Source organism: Cuculus canorus, chromosome 4, assembly GCF_017976375.1.
Source record: "Cuculus canorus isolate bCucCan1 chromosome 4, bCucCan1.pri, whole genome shotgun sequence".
Lineage (NCBI taxonomy): Eukaryota > Metazoa > Chordata > Aves > Cuculiformes > Cuculidae > Cuculus > Cuculus canorus.
In genome coordinates, this window is record NC_071404.1 from 66,856,075 (window position 1) to 66,870,178 (window position 14,104).

General features: G+C 38.5%; 1 protein-coding gene across 3 annotated transcripts in view; it reads left to right on the forward strand.

The window, feature by feature from the left end:
* Positions 1 to 14,104, forward strand: part of MGAT4D (MGAT4 family member D) — a 46,430-nt gene that overhangs the window by 26,256 nt on the left and 6,070 nt on the right. For 2 of the 3 annotated variants that reach the window (XR_008449783.1, XM_054066125.1), the window contains exons 8-13: positions 3,691 to 3,802; positions 4,593 to 4,723; positions 9,212 to 9,319; positions 9,887 to 10,080; positions 12,390 to 12,468; positions 12,612 to 12,690. Coding sequence is in view for 2 of the 3 variants with exons in the window: in XM_054066125.1 (XP_053922100.1) it covers positions 3,691 to 3,802; positions 4,593 to 4,723; positions 9,212 to 9,319; positions 9,887 to 10,080; positions 12,390 to 12,468; positions 12,612 to 12,690 (703 nt within the window). In the remaining variant the exon portion in view is untranslated. Of the gene's footprint in view, positions 1 to 3,690; positions 3,803 to 4,592; positions 4,724 to 9,211; positions 9,320 to 9,886; positions 10,081 to 12,389; positions 12,469 to 12,611; positions 12,691 to 12,996; positions 14,097 to 14,104 lie in introns of those variants that run through there. The other variant, XM_054066126.1, reaches the window with a different exon arrangement.

The window sequence follows — 14,104 nt, forward strand, 5'->3', positions numbered from 1 at the left end:
TGTTTTCATGGAAATTACTTACTTAGGTATTTGTATTTTTGAAGAAATTTGAGAATATATTTTCTTATCTGGGACACTGTATAATTCAGAGTAAAGCCTGGATTGTGGTGGCCTGGTAATAGTTATGGCTGTATTCAGAATTTTCTGAGAAAGAAACTATGCTTTCTCATCCTTATCTAGTATATCCACTTCTTCATTTGTGTGTCCAGCCTGCAGCTGCTTCTCTAGCACAGATGTTGGTCTGCCCAGGAAAATTCTCCGTAGAGTACAGCTGAAAAGAAGGAAGACATGCTGCCATAAAGATAGTTGTCATCTACCTCTGTTTGGAAGCCTTATACTAATGGAAAGCAAGTAACCTAGAAATCCCTTTCCTTAGCCTGGTACAAAGATTTACTTCAATAATCTTAGGGAAAACTTGAAATAGGTTAGATTTTATTTACTGTTTTGTCAGAAATAATATCATTTGGATGACTGATGCTAGCTTCAGAATTTTGAAAGAAGATGAACATACGTAAATTAGTCTTGATTTCTCCAGAACAATTGATGTCATTAGGCAGATGAGATCTTTGCTGAATCAACACTTAAATACTCATTCTAGGATACTGGTGAGTGTAAGGATTTAAGCAAGTAGCTTTATGAAGTCCATCAAGAAATCTCTTTTTTTCTTTCCTTTTTTTTTTTTTTTTGTGGAGTTTTCTTAATCAATAAAAAAATAAGAGAACTTTGAAATACTTTCTTCCACTTTAACTGTACTTCCCCAAACCCACCAGAGCCTTTTGAGACACTTGTATTAATAACATACACAAGATAATGGGATCTTAATAGCCAAAAAAGCAGGCATTTGAATCCCAACCTAATAGTGAGTTAATGCATTTGTTCTTTATGCCCATGTAGACTGAGTTCATTTTGAAGTGATTAAACATTTCAAATCTGAAAGCATCTTTGAGAAACTCAGAAAAGTAGTTTTTGGGAAGTTTCCTATTAAGTGTTTTCTATTAGCGCTCAGGTGAACCAATAATAAAACATTAAATAAATGTTTTAGTATCTTCAGTTAAAATCTGTTGTAAACTTCAAACTTAGTTAACTGAACTACTGCTATGCTTTTTTTACCTCATGAGTTTTTTCTTTGTGGAGGCTGGGGGAGCGTTGTTTGTGTATATGTATATATACTGGTAATATATATCGCCAGCAGTGCTTATCTGAACACCATTACTATAATTCCCCTAGTGCATTTCTCTAATGGTTTTAAGGCCTGAGCAATAGCTCAGTGAAGTCATTAGGAGTCTTTGCATTGATTTTTTTTTTTTTATCTTTTTTTTTCCCCTTCCCCCTAACTAGACTTCATCAAGCCTAAAAGGAATAATGTTCATGAAAGTGCATTTTAAAATATAATTTAGAAAGGAAGATACTTTTCTGTCTGATGTCTACACTTTTATTGTACGCTACCACTTTTTTTGTTGCTTTTTGGTTATTACTTCTCTCAGACAGATAATCCATGTGAAGAAAACAAATGGAAATCCATTTATTGCCTATCATTTAGGAAATTTATGTAGCCTTGCTATTGTGTGTACTTCCTGTTTTCATCCCGAAGTGCTGAGGAATGAAAGGAAAGTAGCTGTAGTCATGTTCTGTTGGCCTTCTTATGGCAGTAAGGCAAGCAGTGTAGACAGGTCATATCTTAAACTTCACGATGCAGCTGTGTACAGCCACTGCATAATCTCCTTTGGTAGATAAGAGTATGTGAAAAACACGTGGCTGTAAGCTGAAACCAGAAAAATTCATATTAGAATTTGGGTGCCATGTACTGAATGTTCAGGATTATTACACAGCATAACTTACTGAAAAAGAACTGATGCTGAAATATTTAAGCAATGGCAAATGCTCTTCAAGAAGATGTCCTTTAATTGGACACAAATTACAGGGCTCAGTACAACTTTTAATGGCCTGCTGCAACTAGGATATAAAAACCTACATTCTCCAATATTCACTTTTAACTGTCAGCTTCAGAAAAGACTGAGACTTCACTCTATGCAAAACTACTTTCAATTCATAAGCACATTCACACTCACTTTGCCTCAGTCTCTGTACTTTTCATCTCTACTACTTTTGTATGTTTTCTTCTTGTGTTTCTTGATATTGTGGTCTGAATAGGTTTTTAAGATATCCCCTCTCTACATTTCATCCTTTTTTGGATGCCTCTCAGTTTTTCTCTAAGGAATCTCTGAAATTCATTGATCCTTTGCTCTCCTCCCTTCACATCTACCGGGTAATCCTCTTAGTTCATTTAATTTTATGCAAGATTTCTTGTAAGTTGATCTTTTGAGGGTTTTTTTTATTCTCTTTCGTGTAACTGCCACCTCAACTCAACCCCCAGATCTCAAAATCCGTTAATAACCATTCATCTTGATCACTTTGTCTCCATCTATATATTTTCTGTTATCTTACTATCAGCAAAAGCTAACAGGGTCAAACCAGATCTCTTAATCTTGTCTTTCAAATGTCATTATACTTCCTCCTGGGTTCACCGTTGACAACACACTTCTCCCCTGCCAGCCCTACGCTTGTTGTAATGGTCAAATTCAGCTAAAAGCTGTGGGCCTGCTCTCTCTCTTACTGCTGACTCTGTGCAAAGTCAGTTGAAGATGCAAACCCAGCAGGAAACCAAGCATTTTTTTTTCTCATAGCATTCATTTTCTACCTATTCAGCTTTCTGATTCAGACTCTGGCACCACCAGACATCCAATGAAGTACACCAGTTAGATCAAATTAACTGTGTCTTTACACTGCACCCCAGCAACATGTTCCCGAAGGCTTAACCTCCTCTTCCTGTGTTTTTCACACCCATACCGAATTCAAACCCGGAATTACTTGCTCTGTAATTACTTCTGGAATTCATTTATTTCCTTTGTCATTACCTCTAAACACCTCGTTTGGACTCATTATCCTCAGATTTAATAACTAGAACAGCTTCTGGCTTTTCAGATCCCCCATTCTTCTCTGAAAGCCATGCAAAAATTGCAGCTGAGGCCTTTCTCATTCCCTTGAAGGGTTGTCAGTCTCTTTTTCTGAGTATCTTTTATCTGTCTCTACTGCTATATTCGGTGTCAACTGCTATAACACCTTGAATGCCCTCTGTATTCCTGTCCTTCAGTGTGCTTCACAGCATGTTCCTTCTTTCATAACTAGTATTCCCTGAAAAAACTGTTTCTACTAGCATCTCGGTAACTATCCACAGTTGTTCTCAGTCACCTTTTAGGTACAGCAGTCTACCAGACTGCTCTACAGAGCTATTAGCCATCTGTTTTAGACACCTCTCCTATCAGAAAAACCAGTTTGCTCTCGCTGCTTGTTAGTGCTTATCCAACTTCAGTACAAATAGTCTACTGTCTTCTTCCTTAACCTCTATCTTTTTGCTTAAACTCTTAAGTGAGATATCTTTCAGGTGGGGGGTCCTCCGATCTCAAAGAAGTGAAAAGCTCTCATGGTGATATAGTCACTCCTGTAAGCAAGTATTTAATGAACGATATTGAAACAGAGATATTTGTAGAAGCTAAATAGCAATCCAGTGTAGTCTGGCACAACCTCAGTACACACTGTGACAGCAGTCAAATGCAAAGGAGTTATCACTTTTGTGGTAGCATCACCACCACTTGCCTTTTGGTTTTTGTTGCTTTTTTTTCCCCTCTCCAGCTGGAAGATGATATTATAGCCAAATCTGATTATATTCAAAGTATAAAAAACTTTGCTGCTGAACAGACCCAAGAGTGGATGATTCTTGAGTTCTCTGAGCTTGGATTTATTGGTAAGTATTAAGATCTCAGCAGGCTTAACAGGGCTTGGAGCTGTGTGGGTCAAGTAGGGCTCACTCGGAATTACACTTCAAAGCATGGAGGGACTCGCATCAAAACTTCATTGGTTCTTCAAAAAATCTTCCGCTGAAAGTCTCTTACTTTCTGTGATCTTTAAAACTGTCTTTTTAATGCAGTCTCCTCAGCATAAGATCTAGTATTTGGATTCCCATGAGAAGCAAATCGTCCCACCTTGGGCACTACATGACTCTGTAGTGGGTTTTTTTTCAAGAATGGAATTTGAACAATCTATAAAAAAAATCTGCTTCAATTTACTTGTGATAACACCTTGTAAGACTTAAGTCAAACACAGAAATCTAACAAAATCTGCTAATACAAATAGCAAGAGAACTAAATGAACAGTGATGGTATTTTTAAAGCAACCTTTTCCATATGTAGATCTTAATTTAAAGATATTCAGTATAGCTTTGCCAGTGATATTGTATGTCTTTCATCTGACACACTGATATAGATGACTGGCAGATTCGTGTTTGAACTAGGATATAACTGCATGCTTTATTGGTTAAGCAGTTGACTATGTGAGACTATCTCCAGGCACAGAATGGAAATCTTTTCAAAATCCCAACAAGCCAGTGGATAAGGTAATCTCCAAAGGTGGAGTCTGTGAAATGTCCATAAATATGAGAATTGCATCCATGTGTTTAAGGCTGGAGTAAGCATAAAGCTGGTGATTGCACAGCAATGAAAACAATCTGAATATGCAACTTCTTGTCTTCCTTTCAGGAAAATTGTTTAAATCGGAAGACCTGCCACTGATAGTGGAATTTTTTCTCATGTTCTATAAAGACAAGCCCATAGACTGGCTCATAGATCACCTGATCTGGGTTAAAGTGTGCAATCCAGAAAAGGATGCAGTAAGTATGAAATTATGAACGTAAGTAATATTCAAATACCCTCAGTGAAGTAAAGCAGAATGGAAATCTCTCAAATCTGACTTATTTTAGAATTTGTAGGGAAAAGTCTGCTGCAAAGCTGCATTGAGTGTTTGAGCCCACTAGAGCATATGGAGATATCTGATTCCCAGAAGTTCAGATTTCCACACCAGAGCTGTTTTGCCTCAGTCAGCTCGGAACATGGTCAGCACAAGCTCACATTTGCCTGCAGCTGGTGACATAGGCAACCCTGCAGCACCAAAGAAAGTTTTGAATATGTAAACCTATGTGGACTATTACTTCTCTTAACCCTCTGCTGACCTTCTAATGTGAAAATCAGTAAAGCATACAATTTAACAATCACAACTCCGAATTTTGCATACTTAAATCATAGAATGGTTTGGGTTGGAAAAGACCTTTAAAGATCATCCAGTTCCAACCCCCTTGCCATGGGCAGGGACACCTCCCACCAGACCAGGTTGCTCCTGGCCAGTTCCTTTCTTTCAGGAAGCAGAAATGAAGTGTTTTACTTCCAGTCTTTTACTGCCTGAAAAAAAAATTCAGGGAAACATTTCAGAGCGAATGAACTAAATTGTACTTTTCACTGAAAATGAAACAAATGGTTGTGTTGAATTGCAAAAGGTGCCATTTCTAGCACTACAGGTGACCCCAATGATATTAATTATTTCTTTATGTCCTTTTGCATTCTTTCTCTCACCAATGTTTGGTGCTTATCACTCAGTCTTCTTGTATAACAGACTGTGCCATGGAGGACTGACCAGAATTTCCACTCGTTCTCGGTTTTTAAGGTTCCAGGGTTTTATTTGATGAGTGTAGCCAGTCATGTGTTACTTTTATGTGGGTAGAGAAGGAAGAAGAGAGAGACAGGAGTTGTGCAGAGCAGGAGATTTAGGGGAGCAAAACAAACAAGCTTCAGGTTTTACTGTGTAGCAGAGGTGACTCCTGAGGGGCAGAGGAAGGTCCCTGATCTTACACTGTAATGCCACTGAGGAGTCTCAATTCCAACTTCATAGAGATAGAGGTAAGCTTTGAAATCCTACTTCATGAGTTAGGCCAACTCATAGGAGTTAGAGTGAGCCTCAAGTACCTCTAATTTAGGTTTTTTGCCTGCCTGTGCCACTCAGGGAAGTAGTGGAGTCACCACCCTGGAGGTGTTAAAAAAGCGCGTAGATGTGGCACTTATGGACATTGTTTAGTAGTCATGGTGATGTTGGGCTGACAGTTTGATTCGATGATCTTGGAGGTCTTTTCCAATCTCAATGATTCTATGGTTTGATTCTATTCTATGATAACATCATCCATTCCAAATCTCCGTTATGTGCCAATTTCCATCTGACAGATGAAGCATTTTACTTTTATTTTTCAAATTACAGTTCCAGCTTCTAAGACCTGATTCATACCAAAAATGAAGTTGTGTTCCTGGAAGGCAGGCAGGCAGTTCGTGCAAGTCTGTTCTGGCCAAGTCAAAGCTGACTGGTATTAGCGAGTTTCCACTGAGTTTCACTTCTGCAATTGCAGTTGCTGTGGGTGGCAAAAACCTATTGAGACAACTCACGTTCGTGCTAATGGACCAATGGCATGACCTACTCAGACTATTCATGGGAATGTGGGAAATGAGACCAGCAGAAGGACAGAGATCCCAACTGCTGCTCCACCTCTGCTTGATTGATCAAAGCAGTGGGCTTTCCTGCAGAAGCCAGAGAAGGCAAGCTGACAGAAATCCTCATGCTACCCCACACTACCCCATTTGCAAGGAACCTAGGAGTGTCATGAAGTGATCACACGCTATGCCTCACAGGAGGGTCAATGGGGCACCTGTTTGTGACTTTTATGTGCAGTCCTGTGGTGATCATAGAATGGTTTAGGTTGGGAGGGACCTTAAAGACCACCCAGTTCCAGCCGCTCTGCCATGGGCAGGGACACCTTCCACTAGATCAGGTTGCTCAAAGCCTGGCCTTGAAGAATTCCAGGGATGGGGCATCCACAACTTCTCCAGGCAACCTGTCCCAGTGCCTCAGCGCCCTCACAGGGAATAAATATCTTCCTACTATCTAATCTAAATCTCTCCTCTTTCAGCTTAAAACCATTACCTCCAATCCTATCTCTGCAGTCTCTGATAAAGAGCCCCTCCTCTGCTTTCTTGAAGGCCCCTGCTGAGTACTGGAAGGTTGCTATAAGGTCTCCCCAGAGCCTTCTCTTTTCTAGGCTGAACAACCCCAACTCTCTCAGCCTGTCCTCATACGAAAGGTGCTCCAGCCCTCCAAGCATCTTCACAGCCCTCCTCTGGACTCACTCTTACAGATCCATGTCCTTCCTGTGCTGAGGGCTCCAGAACACAGTACACCAGATGGATGTTTGGTGCAGGTTTTCAGACTGGTCTGAGTATTAACATACCAAGATCCAGCCAGATCTGCTCACCAAGTTGGCAAAGACAGTTTGTGATGCTCAGAGCCATCGGATCTCTGTGTGGTTCGGGAAGTTCATCATGTTTACCTCCTGTGGATCATCATTCAAGTCTGTGGTCCTCCGTACAAAAAAAAAGGACATGGACCTGTTAAGAGTTAGTCTGGAGGAGGGCCATGAAAATGATCAGAGGGCTGGAACACCTCTTATGTGAAAAGAGGGGTTGTTCAGCCTGGAGAAGAGAAGGCTGTGGGAAGACTGTATTGCAGCCTTTCAATATGTAAAGGTTATGAGAAAGACAGAGAAGGACTTTTTACCAGGGCCTGTAGTGACAGGGCAGGGGCCAGTAGTCTTAAATTGAATAAAATATAGATTTACATCAGACATAAAGAAGACATTTTTTTACAGTGAGGATGGTGAGACACTGGAATAAATAGCCCAGAGAAGCTGTGAATGACCTATCACTGAAAGTATTGAAAGTCGAGTTGGATAAGGCTTTAAGCAACATAATCTTGGGAAAGATTCCCCTGCCTATGGTAGGAGGGTGTGAACTGGGTGATTTTTAAAGGTCCCTTCCAAACCAAACTATTCTATGCTTCTGTGATCATGATATCAAGCATAGTGGGGACTAGCAGGCTGCAAAGATGGGAGTCTTGACTTAACATTGTGCCATTTCTTAATTTCTGCTCAAATGAGAGCACCAGTCCTGTGCTACTGATTGTTCTCAGCTGCTATTATAAGTAGTTCTTTTGGCAGGAGACATGCTAGAGACTACATTGTTACAGGGGATGAACTGCGAACCGAGTCAATAGAAAGATCATTTCTTGCATTTATTTTCTTACAATGATCTTTATTCTAGCAGAAGTACAGTGTGCTTTTCAAAGAAACAACTGGCAATACATAAAATTGCATGTGTTGTTGTTTTACATTGTTTTGCTGAACATCTGCTGCGCACAGACATAAAAATACTTGGTTCTTTTTATATCCTTACAGGTGGTTTTGAACTTTTAATTAGTACTTTTGTGGAAACCATAAATCCCCCGTGAGTTTTGCTGTTTAAGCCAGCTGAGTGAAGACTATCACATCTAGCTTTCAAAGGCATGGATATAGTTTGTCTTTTATAGAACTGAAATCATTTGATTGAAGAGGAAAGCAGGTTACCCTCTCAAATCTAAAGAGCTGAGACCTTGGGTACAGAGAAGTTAAATGATCTTCCAAACTCCTACAATAATTCTGTGGCAGAGTTGTGAGTAGAACCCAGGAAGTCTCATTTTAGCTCTTTGCTCTGTTCTGTTCCATTAGCTTCATTATGTCTCATTATTATTGTAGCATGTTTGCTTCATTGTGTCAGACTATGATGCTCTATAGATATAGAGCAAAAATTACATTTAAGGAAGTAATGTGCTATCATTAAAAAATCAAGAAATTCAGAAAATATTACTAATCACAGTTATTTAATCCCCTGATATACGTCATGTCACAAAGTGTACTAAGAAAAAAAAAGATTGAAATACAGTATCTAAAGGCTTTATGTCATTATAAGATAAAAGATACGTAACTTATAGTATAGTGCACTCTAAGCCTCTCGAACATAGCAAAAAAACCCCAAAATTATAAAGATTGAAATGTAACCAGAATCTATCCTGAAGATAGATCTATCAATTTTGCTCAATAAAGTTTAATTAGAATGATACAGCAAAGCCAAGAGTTGAAACAAAATTTGCAAGAAACAGTTAAAAAAAATCAATGTTTCAGATTTGCAGTCCTTTTTTTTGTTACTCTGAGGTGTGGTTGATGGTATACAGTGCTAAAATCCCTGAGTTAGCGGTGGCTGAGCTTTCAAATCTACAAGTGGAATTATGAGTGTAGATCTGGAAGCAGTGTATTTGAAATAAGATGACTGTTAACCTTAAGGATTACTCATTTAAATATGGGTTAAAAAACTGGACCCATACCCTCTAATACATCCTGAAGAATGTCTTATGGAACTTAGTTTGCCTCTCCTTTATTTGAATAAAACTTCACTCACTTTTACTTTCTTTCCAGATACACTGTGAAAAGGAAAAGGCAAAATTACGTGTCCGTGCTAAACCATCTCTCTTTCAGCATGTGGGAGTTTATTCATCATTGGCTGGGAAGATACAGAATTTGAAAGTAAGGATGAGAAATTAATGTCATATTTCTAAATTATATACTGGTGTTCTGAGTTGTTTCTCAAATCAGATTCAAGCATTGCATCTTTCTAGATAGCTATTTAGGGAGAGTTTGGAGGGCAAACAGTGGATCTACCACATACCTGGTAAGGACATGAGGAACAAAGCCCCACATTTCAGGGATGTCCTGGTGGCACCATTTAGACCAGTCATGAGATCATTCAAATTGCTATATTGGGTCAGATGAAAGGTTCATGTAGCAGGTTTCATTAGCAGAGACCATATCAAATGTTCTGGCAGAAGGCATAGTAGATGATAGCCTGCTGTGGAGAAATTTATTTCTAAATCTAGTCAACTGAGAAATAATCAGTATAGCTTTGCCTAAAAACTGTAACATTAAGTCTCAGTAATTACACTTAAATGAATATTCTATTTCTATAATAAATAGATTGTATGTTTTTTGAGACTGAGGTAATTATTTTCTGGAATAGCCTCCTGTTGTATTTCAAGATATCTGATGATTTTTTTTCATTGTATGAATGAAATTACATTTCTTTATATCCAACAGGATAAAGATTTTGGCAAAAACGTGCTACATAAAGCACATAATAATCCACCTGCAAAAGTTTATACAAGCCTAAGTATATACCAGCAACATAGCTTGGAAAAGCTTTATGAAGGAAAAGACTTTTTTTGGGCCTCAGCTCCAGTGGCAGGGGACTACATCAGCTTCACCTTTTTAAATCCAGTAAAAGTTGAAAAGTAAGTATTACAGGATATGGAATATGGAGGCCTATGTATATCCAGTTTGGAGATTATTTACTATGTTTAAAATCACCAGTGCTTAACTGTTCACGTAAACCATAACCTTGTTACTGACAAAAAAAAAAATCTCTATGATTTGCTATTTATCTGCTTCCCTTCTTGAATTCCTCTTCTGAAATACGTTTCTTCCTTGGTAATTAGAGAGCTTCCTAAAGTTTTTCTTTTTATTTCTTCAATTAAATGTTTTACATTCTCTTATGTTAATTCTCAAAGGAATTTGTTTTTAACTGATTAATTTCATCAGTGGAGCTGGTGAAAGCGCTTTGTTTCTTATAGTTGTCAACAGAGAGGCTGTTTGCATGATGTGAAGTCAAAGGCCATGTCCCAAACCAGACACTTACTAGTGTAGGTGAAAGCAAAGAGAAAATACCAGTATTGTGGGAAAATAAGGGAGAGTGAATTAATAAAAGTGGGATTCAGTTGAAGATTCAGAGACTTGAATTGGGCGTTTACTGTGGGGATGTTAATGTAAGGTAGGTGTGTAAGTTCCTACTATATATGACAGATAGAGATCTACTCAATGCAGTCAGTGGAATCATAGAATCATAGAATGGTTTGGGTTGGAAGGGACCAGGTTGGAAGGGACCTGTTTCAACCCCCCTGCCAAGGGCAGGGACACCTCCCGCTGGATCAGGCTGCTCAAGGCCCCATCCAACCTGTCCTTGATCAACTCCGTGGTGGAGCATCCACCACTTCATTGGGCAACCTGTTTCAGTGCCTCAGCACCCTCACAGCAAAAGATTTCTTCCTAATATCTAACCTAAATCTCCTCTCTTTCAGCTTAAAAATGGAGCTAGGCAGCTGTTAATCTAATTCTCTGGTTTGTCACCTGAGTCAGTTGCTGAATTGCATGGAATGTATTGAATGTGTCTCCATTGCCTGTAATGAAAGCTTGAACACGGGTTACAGCCAGACTTTTAACTTCTCATGTTTGGATCTACAACCAAGTTCCACCTTGAATGTTTCTCCATTCTAAAAGATGGGACTACTTTCTCTGTTTTCACATCATTCGACTTGAGCGTCTTTGAAAGGAAGAGACACCTGTAGCTTAGAAGTGTTTTTCAGAGGGATGTGCTCTATGAAAAATATAAATTGATGCTAGCACCAAAAGAATCAGTCCTGTATGGTTCAGAAAAGTTTTGTCTTCTCTGTCAGACTAGAGAACGGAGCTAAGTTAAAACTAACCTAGCAAGAAATACAGTTCCAGGAGAATGTCTCTGACACAAATATCAATAGTTGCCATATCTCTGTGATGAAATTCAGAGACAAAACTGCTTCACTGTTGTTATGCTTCATCCCCCAACTGGTCCCAAAACTAAGATACTTCCATTTCTGCAAAGACTCTGGATTTCTCATTTAGTTAGAGATAAATCTAAGAAAGCAAGTCTATATCTCCATCTAGTGAGCTGCACTAAATGGCAGTTGTTATAATAAACACTGGTCTCGTGTGATCAACACTGTTAATTAACTGGTTTATGCTTTGGGAAGCCTGGGTAGCCTATATTTTTTTGTGCTTTCCTGTTACTGGGAAGTTGTTCTGGATGAAGCTAACATACATATGGTAATGCCTAATGGCTGCTCTCAACCTCATCACATTCCTAACTTGTGAAATGTATAGTTCATCCTAGAATATTTGGTGGTCTTCTTAGGTCTTGATTGTTTGATACTGGCGGAAGGCTGATGCTTTGAATTTTCTTAGCTCTTTTGGGGCCTAAAAGCCTCAGAACTCTAATGCCAGAAATTTAAAACCAAACAGGGATTTATTTACTATTTTCTTAAAATGTCGTAGGTGGTTTTGCTTGGATTCTTGATTTGATGGTGCTGTTGCTCCTTGGCTAAAAAGGATATCATTTAGGAGCAACTGAATTGATCAATATTGATTAAAAAGGGGGGTTCTCTCAGCAGGGAATTTTGCTGCTGTTACATTCCAGAAGCCCGTCTCACCTTAGGATAATAGAAACAGGTCAGAGGGCACATCTTCCATAGCTATTTAAACCTGGAATGTTAATTTACTTGGAATTTGAGTATTGAAAAGGAGGAACATTTGCATTTGTGGTTCCAGAGAAAGATGTTTTTAATGCTTGTTCTGTTTAAAACAAGAAGTCTCTATTATGGTTTGGTCACACACTGTAAAGTTTCTATTTGTGTTCTCTATAGCCCACAAATAATTAAAGAAAAAGTGCTTTACTTCCCTAAAACTTTTCTAAAGTATAAAATAGTAGGAAATAATATACCTTTATCATCAGGTACTTCTTCAGAAGTGGAAACGTGGAACACCCTAGTGATAAACTGTTTGACACTACTGTGGAAGTGTTGCCAGCTGATGTAAGTCTCTCATTTATTTATTTACTTTATTTATATTTAAGTCTCTCACACATAGTGCTATTTCATTTTAAGAATTCTGTTCAGCATAATAGGTCATAACCTAGAAAATATTTCTGGAGTTTTTATTGTTTTATTTTTTACAGGAAATGCTAAGAAAAGAACTGCTTGACAGTGGAAGTAAATTTAATTACCCAGCAACCAAAGATGGATATTTAAAAATAGGTAAATTGTTTATTGTTACTTCAAAATGAGAAATTTAGTTCTTACATATAAAATGTTTCTGCATTGCAGAATTTCATTACCTACGTAATAAATACCACATTCCAAGGTGAACTAGAAAGGGAGAGAAACCCTTTGCGCTACTACATATTTATACTGTGTGATGTTTGACCAACGACTACTGTATTTTGTCTTAAATAATGAAGAACCCTGCCAGCATTGGCAAAAACCAAGGCATCTAGTTAGAAGAAAAACTAATTGCAGCCTCTGGAAGGTGTTAGATAATTGATTCTGGTTTGGATTTTACAGCCTTAGCTGAAGACAAAGATTTCTTATGATTATGACAGCGTTAACCTGTGCTCCAACCTGAAATGAAAATGAAGCATCATGCAATGCACCTTCCCCCTTTTTGCCGCCATCCATTTCCCCTTCTTTCCTCAGGGCAGTATGTGATTTCTCTTAAAGGAGCTGGAGATTGTCCACATGCTTGCCTGATTTCTACTGTTACCTAAATTAAACCGCTACTATGTGAACAAAAATGGACTGTTGGAAGATCTGCTTTGCTTACTGCTTTCTTCTGTCTCTTCTACTACATAACTGCTCTTTTCTCCCAATGAACCACTTCCACCTCACCAACGCCTCTTTGTCAGCTTTGATTTGCACCTCTCTACCACCCCCTTGTGGCTATTTGGCTCTAATTAGAGATCCAAAACTCACAGTTGCATGTGCAAGTTGATAGGAAATGAAGACCATAGAATCATAGAATGCTTTGGGTTGGAAGGGACCTTAAAGATCATCCAGTTCCAAGCCTCCTGCCATGCAGGGGCACCTCTCACTAGACCAGGATGCTCAAGGCTGCCCTTGAAGACTTACAGGGAGGGGGGCGCATCGGCAACTTCCCTGGGCAACCTGTTTTATTGCAGTTTAACAAGGTTAGTTTAAAAGTACTGAACTAGTGAAAAAATGTATCAGGATTGCTCCATGATTCCTAATATATCTTTTCAAAAATAAACATGCTCCTCAGAAAAACTCTTTCAGATTATTTAACGTGACCATGTGTGCCAGAAGTGTATGGTCACTACTAACACATTTTAATGAGTTTTTTAACACTCGTATCTGTGAGTTCTTTATTTTCTTGTATTCTTCTCCAACTCCTAGTTGCTGTAACCGAAGGAATGAATCATTATTGTTTATAGCTTTATCTTTCAGCTCTTATTGTTTGACCTTTTCCAAAAGTTTGTTTTTGTTTTTTTTTTACCTTAATCTTGTATCCCTGGAGTTAATTTATAGTTTGTGATTTACAGAAATCACTAGGTTGGAAAAGACCTCTAGGATCATTGACTGCAGCCAATTTAATTTAGAGTTTCTCCATAGGTTCACTTGGAAGTATATTTCATTCTAATATATGTTTGTTTAG